This window comes from Corylus avellana, chromosome 3 (genome assembly GCF_965113065.1).
Source record: "Corylus avellana chromosome 3, dhCorAvel1.hap1.2, whole genome shotgun sequence".
Classification (NCBI taxonomy): Eukaryota; Viridiplantae; Streptophyta; class Magnoliopsida; order Fagales; family Betulaceae; genus Corylus; species Corylus avellana.
In genome coordinates this window covers 36,508,360-36,525,184 of record NC_142492.1, presented here as the reverse complement: position 1 = coordinate 36,525,184, position 16,825 = coordinate 36,508,360, and the positions used below count along the sequence as shown (strand labels likewise).

Here is a 16,825-nt window from a genome sequence, read left to right as displayed (position 1 = left end):
AGGAGACTAAAATGAAAATGGTTAGTAGTTTGGGGGCTAAATTATATTTTTTCCTCTTTTTTTTTTTTTTTTTTTAAATGATGATTACTCTAAAAGCTAATTGAAAAACGTATGTTCATTGATTCCGGTGCCAATCACAATCTCTTCGGTCCGTTTGTTAAATAATTTTGGCAAAAGCAAAGGCAACCTGTTATTGCATTTTTTCAACATTTTATTACTTTTTTCATTACATCATTCACTTTTTATTACTATTCAAATAAAAAAATCACTATAAAACATTTTTTTTTTCTTTCCATTTTTTCATACCAAACATTCTTACTTTAAAAAAAAAAAACAATTTTATTTTTTTCATATCAATCAATTTTTGCTACAATCGAACCGAAACCGAAACAAAATCGATTATCAATATTAATTTTGTGGCATTGTGAGAAGTTTTGGTCGTCCACTATCCCCGGCTCCTGTAAGCTAGGGACCCATCGAACCAACATCTCCCATGAGTGTTGGCGGAAGATCTGTTAATAATTAATCTTCGTTACATTGCACAAGCATTTCTTCTCCCAGTTGACATGCCCAATGCTACATATGTTGCCAAATATGAAGATGGTTTATCAACTAATAATATATGGGGAAGAATTATGGGTTATCAATAATTATTGTTGTTTAGTAATTTATTCTAAATAAAAAATTACTTATAGAATTAAAATCAAAATTAATATTGATTTTGTTTGAGTATGTTTCGGTTGAGTGTTAGAAGATCACAGCAAGGGTTCTCTTCAGCTGCAGCATGATGGCAAGATCTCTCATTTGTTTGATATAATGCCTTCAAAATTAATTAACTCATAGTGTCGCTGTAACATCTCCGATCTTATTTAAGGAGTAAATAACTTTCTTGAGTTGCATGAACCCCAAGAACAGAGTAATTTAGCATAAGATACATCTCTTTTTCTCCCCAACATAAAAACGAGTTAGCCACACGACTGTGTCACATAAAATGATAATAACCTAAGGAAGATGCTAAAACATCTTAACATAACTTAATGCATGAATAAAGGTGATTTAATTAAGTGTAACTTAATGCATGAATAAATGTGATTTAATTAAGCGTCAGACCCCGCGGCAAGCTCTACTGCTTAAATTCTCTCAACTTGACTCAATAAATGAAATCTAACTTTAGTTGATTTTCAAATATGTATTTTTTTTCTTTTCTAAGCGATGATTTTCCAACTTGACTCAGTAAATGAAAAAGAAAGGAAGAAAACAAGGGATCATCATGATAGATGGACTTGCACGTCTCTCCCATATACAGCTAGGACAACAAAAAATTCTTTGTTAAGCACCATTTGCACTCCCAACGGCTCTGCTCTGACCACCTTATTTGCACTTCCAACCCCCCATATAAGTTGGTCAAGAAATCACTGTAGGACCATCAAGCTCTCCAGATTTGACCGGCCGGGTAAACGTGAAAGACTGGGCAGGCGATGGGGAAGGTTGCAGGATACTGCAAAGAGAAGAAGGCCTGATATATATATATATATATACTATGCATTAGTCACATAGCATTTAGAATTAGAAACATGGTGAGGCCTGAGATGAAGCGACATTTCCTCCTTGGTTTTCTAGTATTTATTATCCTACAATATCTTGCATGCAACACATCTGTCGCTGCAGGTAAGATCTAGTAAACACCATTTGCTCCATGTAGCTCCTTTTTTCTTTTTTATTATCGTTTAATATGTTATTATTAATTAAACTACCATATCCCCATAAAGGAAACTAACAATGTTATTAATAATAACATGTTATGTGATTTCAAAAAAATAAAATAAATAATAATAATAATTCAATTATACTAAGTCAGTTCAAAATAAAAATCTAAGCCAGTTCCCAAAAAAATAAATAAATGATGTAAACATTTTTTTTTTTTCTTTTACATGTACATAAACTTTTTAAGCCTAAACCTAATTAAGATATCCCCCCTCTCTCCCCCCCCCCCCCCCCAAAAAAAAACGAAAAAAATCTATATGGTGATTTGATTCGATCCCCAAAAAATTATATAAAAAAGGCCTCTCATAACATAATTTTTAAAATAAAAAAGTACATGAATTTTTTAAACCCAAATTCTAAAGCTCTTAGACTAGCCACAAAAATTTTCAAAAAATTAAAAAATCCATACAATGACCCGATCGACCCCTTGAAAAAAAATAAATTATATGCAATGGACTCTCAAAATTAATATGATATAATGCGATTTCACACTTCTTCTTTCCTTTTTTTTTTTTTTTTGGCGTATTAATTTAATTATTATTTTTTACAACTTTCTTCGCTCTAGCAGTAATTCGACTATTTCCTTTCTTTTCAGATTACTCTCTTCATGCATGCTCTCTTTTCATTTTCTTTCTTTCTCTTCTTAGCTGCATATTACATAAGACTAAGGATATGTTTGAGATTATGTTTGAGAGGCTTAAAAGTGTTTTTAATATTGAAAAAATTCGTTTGAAGAAAAAAATACTCATTTGGCAAAAAAAAAATTAAAGCGCTTTTAAGGATTCAAAAAGCTTAAAAATGACCAAAAAAAAAAAAAAAATGGCAAAAGCTTAAAAATAAAGGACAAAAGCTCTATTTCTCAAATGCAATCCCAAACAAGCGCTCTAAAGCTTGAACGAGACTCGGTATTCAATAAATTATTTTCCTCTTTTTAGTTGTAATCTTCTTTTGCTTTTCTCTTTCTCTTAACTAATCTCATTGTATTGTGCTTATTTTGGCTGGTTGGATGATAGATAGAGTTAACCGCGTACCTTGAACGTTAGCACGTGACTATTAGGCCCCTACACATGCATATCATACTCACATTAACAGATAATACTAAACTTACTAAAATACGAGGCTACTTAGATTAAAGGCTTTTGTAATTAAAGATGCATATTCTATTTTCCAATCATGTCCACTTCCAATATTTGAACTGTACGTGTATATGATCTATTAAACCCAATTTCTAATTTCTTTTCTTTAATTTTTATCTCGTGGTAAACACTTTGGTGCAATTCACTCTCAGGTGAGAAGATGGAGAAGTTGGTTTATGAAAGAGATGGGGACGACTTATCTCGAGCTGCTATTGTAAAACAAAGGTCAATCTTTGAGCTAAAAAAAACTGCTCTTCCGGGGCCGCCAGGTCCGCAGAGGGGGAAAACAAAAAGCCAATATTGCCCAGAATGCTTCTATTAGAATAATTATTTTTGTTATAGAATCCAAATCAAATTGATTCTGTTTCTTATTTTTTATTCCCTGATGTGAGGAATAAATAAAGTAAAATTTGGATGAAAGGTCTATGATCTATCTTATAAGTATTCAATCAATATGGGCATGAAGGCACAATTAGGCATAGGAATAGGAATATATATGTTGGAAAATACTTCTCCATATATACTAGATTATTTTTCAAAGTTTTTGTCGCTAAAGTTTCTTTTTGTGCGTGTCGTTTGAGTGTTCGATCGAAGAACATAGCAATGGTCCTGTTTAGCACTGCATCCACACAAGGATTTGTGGCGATTGTGCTGCCACATCGTGTAGCAGATTTGTAGCATGATGGAAAGACTTCTCAATTGTTTGATGACCACTATAACACTCCCAAAATTAATTAACTCGAAATGTTACCGTAATATCCCTAATCTTATTTAATGAGTAAATAACTTAAGAGAGTTACATGGACCCACAAATAGAGGGTAATGTGGCAGAAGATACATCTCTTTTTCTCCACAACATAAAACAATATAGTCACATGGCTTTGTCACATAAAATGATAATAACTAGAGCAAGATTCTAAAATATGATAGCATCAAATCTAGAGCTCTAAAATAATACATATTAAAATATGATAATCAAGATAAAATATAAAATATAAAATAATTAAGAAAATATTATACTTACAAACAAATCTTATAAAAAAACTTTTATATATAATATATACGTGACAATTTTATAAAATAAATTAAACCTTTTCTACTCCAATTTAAAATGAAAAGAAACTCATAATATTGATGTGATAGTTCATTTATGTATTGATTCCGGTGCCGATCATAATCTCTTCTTCTCGAAGTTTCCAACCAAGCAAAACCCTTAGGCCATGCACAGCAAGTCTTCGGTCGTCCACTATCCCTGTTCCTCGCTTTGTCTTTATTCTCATTCACCTTTTGGTTATCTTGCTTGAGAAGAATACCCACATGGTCAAGCATATAGAGAATCTCTCTATGTGTATGTGTGTGGTACTTCACTCTCTGCTCAGTCTGCTTGCATTCTCTCGCTAATCTAAGATCTGGGTTTTGTTGCATTGTGAGAAGTTTACGGATATGGAGAAGGCGAGAGAACACATCGAAGAGATACGCAGAACAAAGTTTTCAATCGGGGGGGAACACAACCCATTGACGGCGGAACTTCACCAGGCCATCAAGAACCTCTCTGCTGAAGTTTACGCCAAGGATGTCCGCTTTCTCATGGAGCTCATTCAGGTTCCTCACTCATTTAGCATACATTTGTGAGAGCATGTTTGTTTGTTTCTTTGTTATGGGTTCTCAATGACGAACCGAATACTATATGTTTGTTTGTTTGTTTGTTTGTTCTTCAATCAAATTACTTCCTTTCTGTTCAATTTGTCAAATTTGCGATTAATATATGGATGATTAGAGAAATGGTAAATTTTGTTGGTCAGAATGCGGAAGATAACGATTACCTGGAGGGTCATCCACCATCGCTTGAGTTCGTCATAACTTCTGAGGACATCACGGCCACAGGAGCTCCACAGACGTTGCTGATTTTCAACAATGAGAAAGGTTTCTCCCCTAAAAACATAGACTCCATTTGCAGTGTTGGTCGCTCCCCAAAGAAAGGAGACAGGAAACGTGGTTATATTGGAGAAAAAGGTAATTCACCTACCCTCCCTAGAATACTGAGTCTACTATATATGCTGTCATGTATCTATTGATATTCATTTGAGGAGAAATGGGCAGAAGTCTTAAATTTAAAATTTTCATAAACTCGGGCCTTAAATTTGACCAAATTAAAAAATTGGGGGGTCTAAAAGACAAGATAGGGAACAGCACAGGGGCTTCAGCAATATTTTTCCTTAAATAAAAGTAGGTAGTTAAAATTCCTCCATGTTCCTAATTATATATATGTTTGAAATATTGGTTTCTGTTTCAAGTATAAGCCAAGCTCGAGCTTAAGCTTATCAACAAACTAGACTACATGTATCAGTTTGACTCATTTATTTTCAGACAAATTGGAGCTTGTTCACGAAGTGCGTGATTAACTTATCCTGTCCTCATACTAAATAACAATAACTAGAATTTTGTAGTGTTTGTAAATCCATTTTAATGAGTAGTTTCTTAATAGTAGTTGAGATTATATTGCTTGTGTTAAAAAAAAATTTCAGATAAATCTATTTTGTCTAGGTAATATGCGGTCTACCCTGCTAAATTCTTTCAAATTATGAGTGAGGGACTCAACAGCTGCCTATGCAATATCCATATGCAATCCATTTCACATAATAAGAATTGAGCTTCATGTACCCAGTAGCGCTCAAATTAGTCTACCCTTTACCTTTCCAATATATAAGTGGTAATAGAGCTCTTGAAATTGTGGATCACTTGATATGATTGAATGAATGGGAAACAAACTTTTATTTTTATCTTTGTTCTCTTGTTTGAGAAACCCTTATTTCAGGTCTTTGATTGTAAGATTCGCATTTCAAAATTTTGCTTAACTTGGAAAGCTTGTGATGCTCTTGTAGAAACAACAATGAAAAGATACGCATTTCTTAGTGTTTGTAAAATGACTTCTATGCCAATCAGAAGACTTGAACCCGTATTACTTTGAGTTATATGCCTAGTTTGAATAAAAAAAAGAAGGTAAAGAAAAGATAAAATTATAGTTGAAGATGTTAATGACTGGTGACCACTTGACAATACTTAAACATGCTAATGGAAGTAAGGATCTGTTAAAACTTAGATATTCTAGACCTGCTTTTCTTTCATTGTTTCTCTCTTTTCTCCCATGGGAGATTGGGAAAGGATATTTATGTATGTTCCTGCTGCTATAGTTAACTTATTTTTCTGGTTAATATGCAGGAATTGGGTTCAAGAGTGTCTTTCGGGTTACTTCTCAGCCATACATATTCAGCAATGGATATAAGATACGGTTCAATGAAGAGCCTTGCCCACATTGCAATCTTGGGTACATAGTTCCTGAATGGGTGGAGGAAAATCCAACTCTTTCTGACATCCGACAAATATATGGAGCTACAACTCTTCCAATGACAACAATAGTCTTACCTTTGAAGCCCTATAAGGTCAAACATGTGAAGCAGCAGCTCTTGAGCATTCATCCTGAAATTCTTTTGTTCCTGTCAAAGATAAAACAGCTTTCCGTAAGGGAACATAATAAGGATCCTACGCTCAATACCGTAAGTGCAATAGCCATTAGGAGTGAGACTAATTTTGTAAAAAGGAAGAATGTTAATGCTGAGTCCTACACACTCCATCTCTCAGCCACACATGTGGAATGCAGTTACTACATGTGGAAGCAGAAGTTTCCTGTGAGGCAAGAAAACAAAGTGAAAAGGAGAATGAAAGTAAAAGAGTTGGTGATCACATTGGCTTTTCCCTTTGAAGAACCTCTCAACAGAGGGATGAGCTCACCTGGGGTCTATGCATTTCTTCCCACAGAGATGGTTACCAACTTTCCCTTCATAATTCAGGGGGATTTTCTTCTTGCTTCATCAAGGGAAACAATTCTCTTGGACAACAAGTGGAACCAAGGGATTCTTGATTGTGTGCCCTCTGCTTTTTTCAACGCCTTTGTAGCGCTAGTCAAAACTACAGAAAATGTTTCGGTATCTAGTTTGGCTCCAATGTTCAGGTTTATTCCTATCAACAACTCTGCTTATCACGAGTTGAATATCGTGAGGGAATCAATCAAAGCAAAGCTTGTCGAAGAACATATTGTTCCTAGTGAGTCATACACACAGCAGAAATTCTTTCATAAACCTCACGAAGTTGGTAGGCTTAAGCCAGCTTTCAGGTACATTCTGGAGAAGGCACGGAAGCAAGGGGTGAGCTTGCTTGACCTCTCATCCCATGGAAAGTATATTTTGAGTTCTTCATTTGATGAAGAGAAGTATGATAGCATATGGAATTTCTTGGGATTGGAACCAGTCGACAACGAATGGTACACAAAGTGCATCCAAAATTCCAATCTTGTTGGAGGAGTGTCAGAGGACTTGCATTTAGAGATCTTACTATTTGTTGCTGATAATTTTATGTCCAAATTTGACTGCACCAACATGAAGAACATACCACTACTAAAGTATCTGGGTCTTGATGGGGATGAGTCCTTGCGCATTATTCACACATGTTTTTAGCAAGATGAGGCCTGAGATGAAGCGACATCTCCTCCCTGGTTTTCTGGTATTTATTATCCTACATAGCAGGTAAGAGTAAACACATTTTGCCCAATCGAACACTTTTTTTTTTTTTTTTTAACATGTATCATTAAGGCTGTAATTAACTTCATTTTGTATCCAGAAATGGAACCCTGGGGTGCATCTGTTTGTGTCATATTTCCCTTCATTTGTACTAATTAACAGGAACCCAGTATATATGGGATGATGACATATATGATGTGTGGTGATATAATTTTCTGCAATTACAACCAAAAACCGCAATAGTTAGTGACAATCTGAAGCAAAGGGGTATATCTTTTCTGTTCAATCTAGAAATAATTCCAAGGTTTGTGTCTGAGATGTTTGTTTTTCTTCTAGATTATTATATACACAATAAGATTACCTTCTTATTGTGAATGAAAATCATGAAAATTGATTATTGTGATGTAAAGTAATTTGATTAGACCTATCAGAAAGCACAACTGCACAGCACAACTGCACAAGTGAAGCTTTGCAATTAAATGTAGATAGAAGCAATGTCGATGCGAACCATAAATATATCCGACCTCCAAAATAACATTTTCTACCTAGGAGATATGTTATTTTAGATCAAGATTCTTTAGAATTTCGGATATTATATTAATAATTTTATTCAAATCTTCAAATGTTATTAAAGATTTTGTTATATTAGCATTCATCAACTCATTTATTTCTCATGATTTATCATCTAAAGAAGTGATAAGTATAAATAAAATGATAGAAGCTGATAAGAACCAAAAAAAAAAAAAACTATTGGATTCTAAAAAATAAAAAAATCTTGATGGATAAAGAATGTTTCTTTGTTAATTAAAAGAATGTTTTTTCTTTGTTGTTTTATCAATTTTATCAATTTTAAAGAATGTTTGAAATTGCTTTAAGGAGTTTAAAAGTATTTTTAAAATTTTTTTACTCTAAAAGCAATTAAACCACACTTTGGAGAAAATGTTCTTTTTTTTTAAAAAAAAATAAAATTTAAAAATGCTTTTGACTTTAAAAGATATATTTTGCAAGTTTAAAGATGCTCTAAAGAATATTGTAGCTCAGTAAATAATGCTAAAAGTCCTAAAATTATTATTAGATTTGCGATAAATTCAATTTCTTCGGGGTGATAATTTTTTTTTAAAATTAAATCAATTTTAAAGAAAAAAAAAATAAAAATAATTTATAGCATTATTGAGCTGAGGTCTAGTAAAGCTAAAATCCTAGTACCAATCACAGTCCACTTACAACCATGCAGTATGCACGGCAGATGCAGCCAATTGGGTCTTCGGTCGTCCACTATGGAAAATGAAAAGTAGACGAAGGGACCCAAAGACCAAGACCCGGTGGTCGAATCAACTTCCAAAGCTCATGAAAAGCCTACTTTCCGTACGATTCAAAGGACCCTCAATCCCCTTTCCTCGCTGCGTCTTTATTCTCTTTCAACTTTTGTTTAACTTGCTTGAGAAGTATACCCAGCTCCTCCTGGTCAAAGCTTTTACTAAGGTTCACTCTCTGATGATCAGTCTGCTTGCATTCTCTCGCTAATCTGAGATCTGGGTTTTGTGGCTTTTTGTTGTGTGTGTTGTGGGTGGGTACGGAAATGGAGACGGCGAGAGAACACGTAGAAGAGATACGTAGAACAAAGTTTTCAATCGGAGGGGAACCCAACCCATTGACGGAGGATCTTCACCAGGCCGTCAAGAACCTCTCTGCTGAACTCTATGCCAAAGATGTCCACTTCCTCATGGAGCTCATTCAGGTTCCTCACTCATTTGGCAGCATGCATTTGTTATCAGAATGAGAATACTACGTGTTTGTTTGTTCTTCAATCATTTACTTGGTTTTTGTTTAATTTCTCAACTTTACTATTAATATATGGATGATTAGAGAGATGGTGAATTTTGTTTGTCAGAATGCGGAAGATAACGATTACCTGGAGGATCATCCTCCATCGCTTGAGTTCGTTATAACTTCTGAGGACATCACGGCCACAGGAGCTCCACATACATTGCTGATTTTCAACAATGAGAAAGGTTTCTCCCCTAAAAACATAGACTCCATTTGCAGTATTGGTCGCTCCACCAAGAAAGGCTACAGGAAACGCGGTTATATTGGAGAAAAAGGTCCTTCACCTACTCTCCCTACAATACTGTTTGTTATCAGAGCCAGAACCAGGCCTTGTTTGTAAATGGACTTGTCAGTGTAGTGAGTCTTTAGATTTTTAGTTTGGAAGTAATTGATAAAAAAAAGTTTTTGAATTTATTTATTTATTTTTTTACAGAAAAATGAAAAGTATTTTGTTTTGTAGTAAATTTTTTATTTAAATAATAATAAAAAAGTGATCGATGAATATCAAGGAGTTGAAATTTTTTTAAAAAACATTGAGACTTGTACATGCTTTTAATGTTCTCATATTTCGGTTCACTCAAAAAGCTAGTCGATCAGATTTGATTAAGGGGTTGTTTGGTAAACATCATTCCAACCCCAGATTCTGTTCATATTTTTGTGGAAAAAAAAAAAAAGTGTAATGATTGATATTGAAAAGTAAAAAATTTTTGTTTTGTAATAAATTTTTTATTTGAATAATATTAAAAAGTAAATTTTGGGATATAAAAAGTAAATGATGTGATATAAAAAGTAAAAATGTTTTGATGTTGATTTTTTTAAAAATATAAGGTAAATAGTATTTAGGGGTGGTGTAATGTTTACCGAACCACCCTTAAGTTTTGGGTTCAGAGTTAAAACCGAACATCAAATTGTCACAATTTTAGATGTGTGTGTTGATTTATAAAATTATTAGTTACGGAAAAAGGGAAATAACGTTTGCAAAGCTGAATAAAAAATATTATACTGTCAAATTAGACTCGGAGGTAGAATTTTGCTTAAGGGACAAAATCAAAATGTAATAATAAAGCAGTACTACTTCTGCTAAATAATCAAATAAAGGAATAATTTTCAAAATAGAAGTTCCCTCAATAGTTGCTTCTGCAACATCCATATGCAAATCCATTTCACACAATAAGAATTGAGCTTTATATACCCAATAACGCTCAAATTAGTCTACCCTATGCCTTTACAATATACAAGTGGTAATAGAGCTCTTGAAATGGTAGATCACTAGATATGATTGAATGAATTGGAAACAAACTTTTATTTTTATCTTTGTTCTCCTGTTCGAGAAACCCTTGTTTAAAGTCCTTGATTGTAAAATTTGTATTCCGAAAATTTCTACAACAATGAACACACACACGCAGATGCATGACTTCAATGTGGACCCATATTACTGTGAGTTATATGCATAGTTTTAATAAAAAAAGAAAGCAAAAGAAAAGATAAAATTATAGTAGGAGATGTTATTGACTGGTTGACAATACTTAAGTAAGCTAATGGAAGTAAGGATCTGTTAAAACTTAGATATGCTAGACCTGCTTTTCTTTCATGCTTTCCTTCTTTTTTACCCATGGGGAATTGGGAAGGATATTTAAGTATGTTCCTGCTGCTATAGTCAACTTATTTTTCTGGTTCATATGCAGGAATTGGGTTCAAGAGTGTCTTTCTGGTTACTTCTCAACCATACATATTCAGCAATGGGTATAAGATACGGTTCAATGAAGAGCCTTGCCCACATTGCAATCTTGGGTACATTGTTCCTGAATGGGTGGAGGAGAATCCAACTCTTTCTGACATCAGGCAAATATATGGTGCTACAACTCTTCCAACGACAACAATAGTCTTACCTCTGAAGCGTGATAAGGTCAAACCAGTGAAGCAGGAACTCTCATGCCTTCATCCTGAAATTCTTTTGTTCCTGTCAAAGATAAAACAGCTTTCTGTAAGGGAACAAAATAAGGATCCTAGGCTCAATACCGTAAGTGCAATAGCCATTACGAGTGAGACTAATTTCGTAACAAGGAAGAACGTTGATGCTGAGTCCTACACACTCCATCTCTTGGCGGAGGAAAAGGCTAAGGGTTCCGAAAGAGGATGCAGCTACTATATGTGGAAGCAGAAGTTTCCTGTCAGGCAAGAAAATAAAGTGGAGAGGAGAATGGAAGTAGAACAGTTGGTGATCACATTGGCTTTTCCCATTGAAGAGCGTCTCAACAGAGGGATAAGCTCACCTGGGGTCTATGCATTTCTTCCCACAGAGATGTTTACCAACTTTCCCTTCATAATTCAGGCAGATTTTCTTCTTGCTTCATCAAGGGAAACAATTCTCTTGGATAACAAGTGGAACCAAGGGATTCTTGACTGTGTGCCCTCGGCTTTTTTCAATGCCTTTATAGCGCTAGTTAAAACTACAGAAAATGTTCCGGTATCTAGTTTGGCTCCAATGTTCAGGTTTATTCCTATCAACAACTCTTCTTATCACGAGTTGAATATCGTGAGGGAGTCGATCAAAGCAAAGCTTGTCGAAGAACATATTGTTCCTATTCAGTCATACACACAGCAGAAATTCTTTCATAAACCTCACGAAGTTGGTAGGCTTATGCCTGCTTTCTGGAACATTTTGGAGAAGGCACGGAAGCAAGAGGTGAGTTTGCTTAATCTCTCATCCCATGGAAAGTATATTTTGAGTTCTTCATTTGATAAAGAGGAGTATGATCACATATTGAATTTCTTGGGAGTGGAACCAGTCAACAATGAATGGTACGCAAAGAGCATCCAGAGTTCTAATCTTGTTGCAGGAGTGTCAGAGGACTTGCATTTAGAGATCTTACTATTTGTTGCTGATAATTGGACGTCCAAATTTGACTGCACCAACATGAAGAACATACCACTAATAAAGTATGTGGGCCTTGATGGGGATGAGTCTTTGTGCAGTATAAATGAATGCACACACTGGAACCGAGAGAGGGTGGTGTCCTTATCACATCTGTATGATCAGGTGTCATGGCTGGTTGATTGTAACAGGGAATTCAGATGTGTGGGAAATCGTTTTTTCATGCCGAAAAGCACACAAGAAGCTATCTTCTCCATCTCTAAGAAAGTGACGTTGTGGGAATGGCTTCGAGATCATGTGAAGATTAGTTTTGTGACTGTATATGACTATGCAGTTCACCTTAATAGTTCTCTCCATAATGACGGGAAGCATGCTGTTGCCTTTGTTCACTTCTTATATCACTCTTTCTCGAAGAATCATCTTACAAAAAGGGAAGTTGATTATTTGCGTGGTATTATGCCGCTCGTGGATAACTATGGGAATCTAAACACACAAAGGGTAGGGGTTCTTGTCCCTGCTAAAGTAAGCAAATGGGTGGAATTGATTGGTTCAAATCCATGGAGAGGGGAAGGCTACGTTGAGCTAGCAGAAAACTACTTACGTCCAGTTCGTTTTGCAGGTGAAAGTATTTCTGGAGAACAGCTCTTAAATTTCCTTAAAACTCATGTTGCAGCTTCTGATATCCCTTATATATCTCCTCCCAATGCTGATTTTCCTGCTGTTTCTGCACCACTCACCAATCAAAATGCAATCTTGCTGTTGGATTGGATTCAAAACCTGCAACGTAGAGGTAGTTGCATTCCAGGGAAGTTCTTAACATGCATAAAGGAAGGTAGCTGGCTGAAAATTACTGCTAATGGCTGTTCTGGTTATAGGCCGCCATCTCGGTCATTCATGCTTACCTCTTCATTGGGAAACATTTTGCAGAATGGATCGGTGCTTGTTGATATTCCGTTGATTGATGAAAGTTTTTATGGTTACAGATTAAATGAGTATAAGGAGGAGCTAAAGACAATTGGAGTCATGTTTGAGTATGGAGAAGCATGCGAATTTATTGGGATGTCTCTTGCAGCTTACTCAACTTTAACTAGAGACAACGTGCTTTCTGTACTAAATTTCATCAGATTCTTAACAAAAAATTTTCTTCATCCGGACAAATTCATTGGCAGTATTAATAACAAAAAATGGCTTAGGACATCCTGTGGTGACAGATCTCCAATTGGATCCGTTTTGTCTGATTGTGAATGGGACACTGCATCTCAAATCAGTGAAATCCCCTTCATTGATACAGAATACTATGGGAAGGAAATCCTAGCTTTTAAAGAGGAACTCAAGTCGCTTGGTGTGTTAATTGGATTCTGTGATAGTTACAAGCTCGTTGTAGACAACTTAAAATCACCTTCACGGTTGATTTCTCTGACATCTGATGCCGTTCTTTTGGTACTGCAATGTATGCGTCATTCAGGATCATCCAACAAACTTGTTGAGGCTTTGAGAGATGCAAAATGCTTCAAGACAAATATGGGTTACAAGTCTCCAGGAGAATGTTTCTTGTTTGACCCTCAATGGGGTTGCATTCTACAAGTTTTCGGAGGTTTCCCATTGTTTGATGATAAGTTCTATGGAAGCAGCATCTTCATTTACAGGAACGAGTTGAAGCAAACAGGGGTGAAGGTGGATTTTGAGGATGCAGTCAAAGTATTTGCTCAAAGTTTCAAGCAGCATGCTTCTCCCATGACAAAAGAACATGTTTTGTCTTTCCTTGCATGTTACAGACAGCTACAGGACACTGAATATAAGTTTCCTTCAGATCTTAAGAAATACATCCGTGAGGAAAAGTGGTTGCGAACTCGGCTAGGTGATTGTAGATCTCCAAGCAATTGCATTCTGTTTGGGCCAGATTGGCACTCAATTGATCCAATTACTCGACTTCCTTTCATAGATGATAGTGACAATTATTATGGCAGGGGCATTTATGAATACAAGAAAGAGCTGAAGAGGATGGGGGTTGTTGTTGATATCAAAGATGGTGTGAAGTTCATAGCTGTTGGTCTTGATTTTCCCCCAGACCCCTCCCACATAAGTCCTGGAAATGTGCTTTCATTGCTAGGCTGCATCCGCATTTTACTACAGGATAGGAATTATTCTTTTCCGAACATTTTCTGGAAAAGAGTTTCCCAAAAATGGTTGAAGACCCATGTTGGTCATAGGCCTCCAGACGAGTGCTTAATGTTCGATTCCAGTTGGGGTTCTTATTTGAAGCAGACTGATGGACCTTTTCTAGATGAAGGTTTTTATGGTTCTAGTATTACATCCTACAAGGAAGAGCTCAGAGCAATCGGGGTTACTGTTGATGTGAACAAAGGATGCCAATTGATTTCCTGCCATCTTGATTTCCATGTTGAATTTTCTATTATAGTTAGAATATATAACTACTTGAGTGGGTTTAATTGGAAGCCAGACGGTGAAGCTGCCAAAAGGATTTGGATCCCAGATGGAAGTCAGAATGGAAAGTGGGTCAGCCCCGGAGAATGTGTTTTGCATGACAAGGATGGTCTCTTTAGCTTGCAGCTGCAGGTTTTGGAGAAACACTATGAGCAAAAGTTACTTAGCTTTTTCTCCAATGCTTTCCATGTTAGATACAATCCTTCAGTTGATGATTACTGCAAGCTATGGAAGATTTGGGAAAGTTCAGGACACCCATTGCAACATGCTGACTGTTGTAAGTTTTGGGTGTATGTTTCGAAGCACTGGAGCACAAAGACTGAGAGAACTCTTGCTGATAGCTTGGTGAAATTACCTGTTGGTTCAGGCTCAGATGGAATTTTGCTGTCCAACAAGCATGATGTTTTCATTGCTGACGATCTCCAACTGAAGGATCTGTTTGAGCAGTCTTCTCCTCAACCTATATTTGTCTGGTACCCTCAGCAAAGCTTGCCTTCTTTACCTCGGACAAAGTTGCTTGAAATTTACACGAAAATTGGGGTCCGCACAATATCTGAATCTGTGCAGAAGGAAGAATCATCCTTAGTGGGTGTTGCTCATCTCAATGAGGTGAATCCAATGGAGTTTTTGATTACGAAAGGGCTTGTTAGGCTCATCCTTGGTTTTTTAGCAGGCCCTACAATCCAAATGGAAGCGGAAAGGAGGCATAAGGCTATCAAAGGGCTTCTGAATATTACTTTCCTTGAGACAGTTGAACCTATCACTGTAAACTATAATCTATCTCTTTCTTCTGGGGACTTTGTAAAAGCAAAAGCAAGCCGAGTGATACTTTGGGATAGAGAGTCTTCAAAGTTTGTCGCACAGAAGCTGGACAGGTCTGTTGGATACAAGAATATCATTGAATATGCTACATATTTTTCTGAAGCAATATCCGAGGGTCTGTTATGGGAGAACGACGATCATATTGGTGCACTCTCTGAGCTGATCAAGTTGGGCTTCACGCTGGAATTTAACGAGGAAGCTGTTGAGTTTTTAATGAAGTCCAAGAATTTGCAGATTTTCATGGAGGAAGAGGAATTCCTGGCTTCTACCTTCCCTTCTGACTAGGTATATGCTATTTGTAAGTGCTTCTTTCATCTATTTCCTGTTTGTTCCCAAGTGTGTTTCTGGTAGTTATATGAAGACTGAATCATTTGCTGCACTGCTGATTCTATAGGTCTATCATAAGGTGTAAACCTTTTTATTTTTTTCTGAGATTTTCTTTCTTTCACTTTCTATGCTGGGTGTGCTTCTCTTGTAATTATGAACTAAATGATAATGTGTGGTATTGGCATGTATATAATTTAGAATGGATTAATATATAGTTGCTAGTTTGCTGAGTAATGTGGAATCTTCTATCTTCTTGATTCTTATGTTTGAAGAACCTGCTTTTGTATATTTGTCAATCAGAATCCTATGTTTGATGTTTGTTGATATTGAGCATAGATTAAAGAAGAAAAAAATATGTAGAGGAACGAATATTTGACTTCCACATTTGAGATTGCAAATGATGCAGTAAAACTTAATGAAGCATTTTCAATTTGTTACCTCATGAGCTTCCACTTTGGATGTATTCATTCGGAGATTTCCTACAATTTTTTTTAAAAAAATGATATGAATTTTTGCCTTTTTTGCATCGAACGACTTGAAAAGTGCTATGTATTAAAAAAGTGGCACGTTACTAATGAGGATCGAGTATATTTTCATTAAGAACGCTTTGAGTCAAAAAAATTTTTTTGGTTTTCCAAAGAAAAAGCGTATCTTCGAAGGTGAAAAGCCTTTTGATGAAAAATTATTGTTGCCTCGGTATTATGCCCTCTTTTTAATTTGTAGGATTTTGATTAAGGAAGGTTACGCCCCATGGTGAGTTGCCCAACTGCTGGACAAATGTGGCCATGAAAATTCCAAACTAGCCCAATTTTGATTCAAACCTGATTATAAAAGCTCAAATGAAGCGGTGAAATGGAAGTAAATTATTGATTTAGCTTGAGCGACTAATCATATAATAAAAGGTTAGGCTTATAGAAAAGTTTTATGACAACTATAATTGAAGCCTGATTATTTATAATGAACCAAAATGGGGCCTGGTTTAGTAAAATGGTTCCCAGGTACTTTGGCTGGCCATCAGGAGGAGATTCAACGCTCAGGATTTGTTGGCTCCTATT

The 16,825-nt window shown here is 35.7% G+C and overlaps 2 protein-coding genes across 2 annotated transcripts; both read left to right on the top strand.

Moving 5' to 3' along the window:
• Positions 1 to 4,144: 4,144 nt before the first annotated feature.
• LOC132175019 (protein NO VEIN) lies at positions 4,145 to 7,523 on the top strand. Its single transcript, XM_059586813.2, has 3 exons — positions 4,145 to 4,502; positions 4,703 to 4,913; positions 6,120 to 7,523. Exons 1-3 carry the CDS (start codon positions 4,344 to 4,346, stop codon positions 7,409 to 7,411), a joined length of 1,662 nt encoding a protein of 553 aa, XP_059442796.2. The 5' UTR covers positions 4,145 to 4,343; the 3' UTR covers positions 7,412 to 7,523.
• Positions 7,524 to 8,922: 1,399 nt separating this feature from the next.
• LOC132175017 (uncharacterized) lies at positions 8,923 to 16,000 on the top strand. The gene is made up of 3 exons (XM_059586810.2): positions 8,923 to 9,212; positions 9,366 to 9,576; positions 10,987 to 16,000. Exons 1-3 carry the CDS (start codon positions 9,054 to 9,056, stop codon positions 15,726 to 15,728), a joined length of 5,112 nt encoding a protein of 1,703 aa, XP_059442793.2. The 5' UTR covers positions 8,923 to 9,053; the 3' UTR covers positions 15,729 to 16,000.
• The last annotated feature ends 825 nt before the right edge of the window (positions 16,001 to 16,825 follow it).

Coding starts and splice junctions, on each gene's coding strand:
- LOC132175019 (XM_059586813.2), top strand. CDS start 4,344: ATGGAGAAGGCGAGAGAACACATCGAAGAGATACGCAGAACAAAGTTT. Junction 4,503..4,702: donor TTCTCATGGAGCTCATTCAG/GTTCCTCACTCA, acceptor TTTGTTGGTCAG/AATGCGGAAGATAACGATTA. Junction 4,914..6,119: donor TGGTTATATTGGAGAAAAAG/GTAATTCACCTA, acceptor GTTAATATGCAG/GAATTGGGTTCAAGAGTGTC.
- LOC132175017 (XM_059586810.2), top strand. CDS start 9,054: ATGGAGACGGCGAGAGAACACGTAGAAGAGATACGTAGAACAAAGTTT. Junction 9,213..9,365: donor TCCTCATGGAGCTCATTCAG/GTTCCTCACTCA, acceptor TTTGTTTGTCAG/AATGCGGAAGATAACGATTA. Junction 9,577..10,986: donor CGGTTATATTGGAGAAAAAG/GTCCTTCACCTA, acceptor GTTCATATGCAG/GAATTGGGTTCAAGAGTGTC.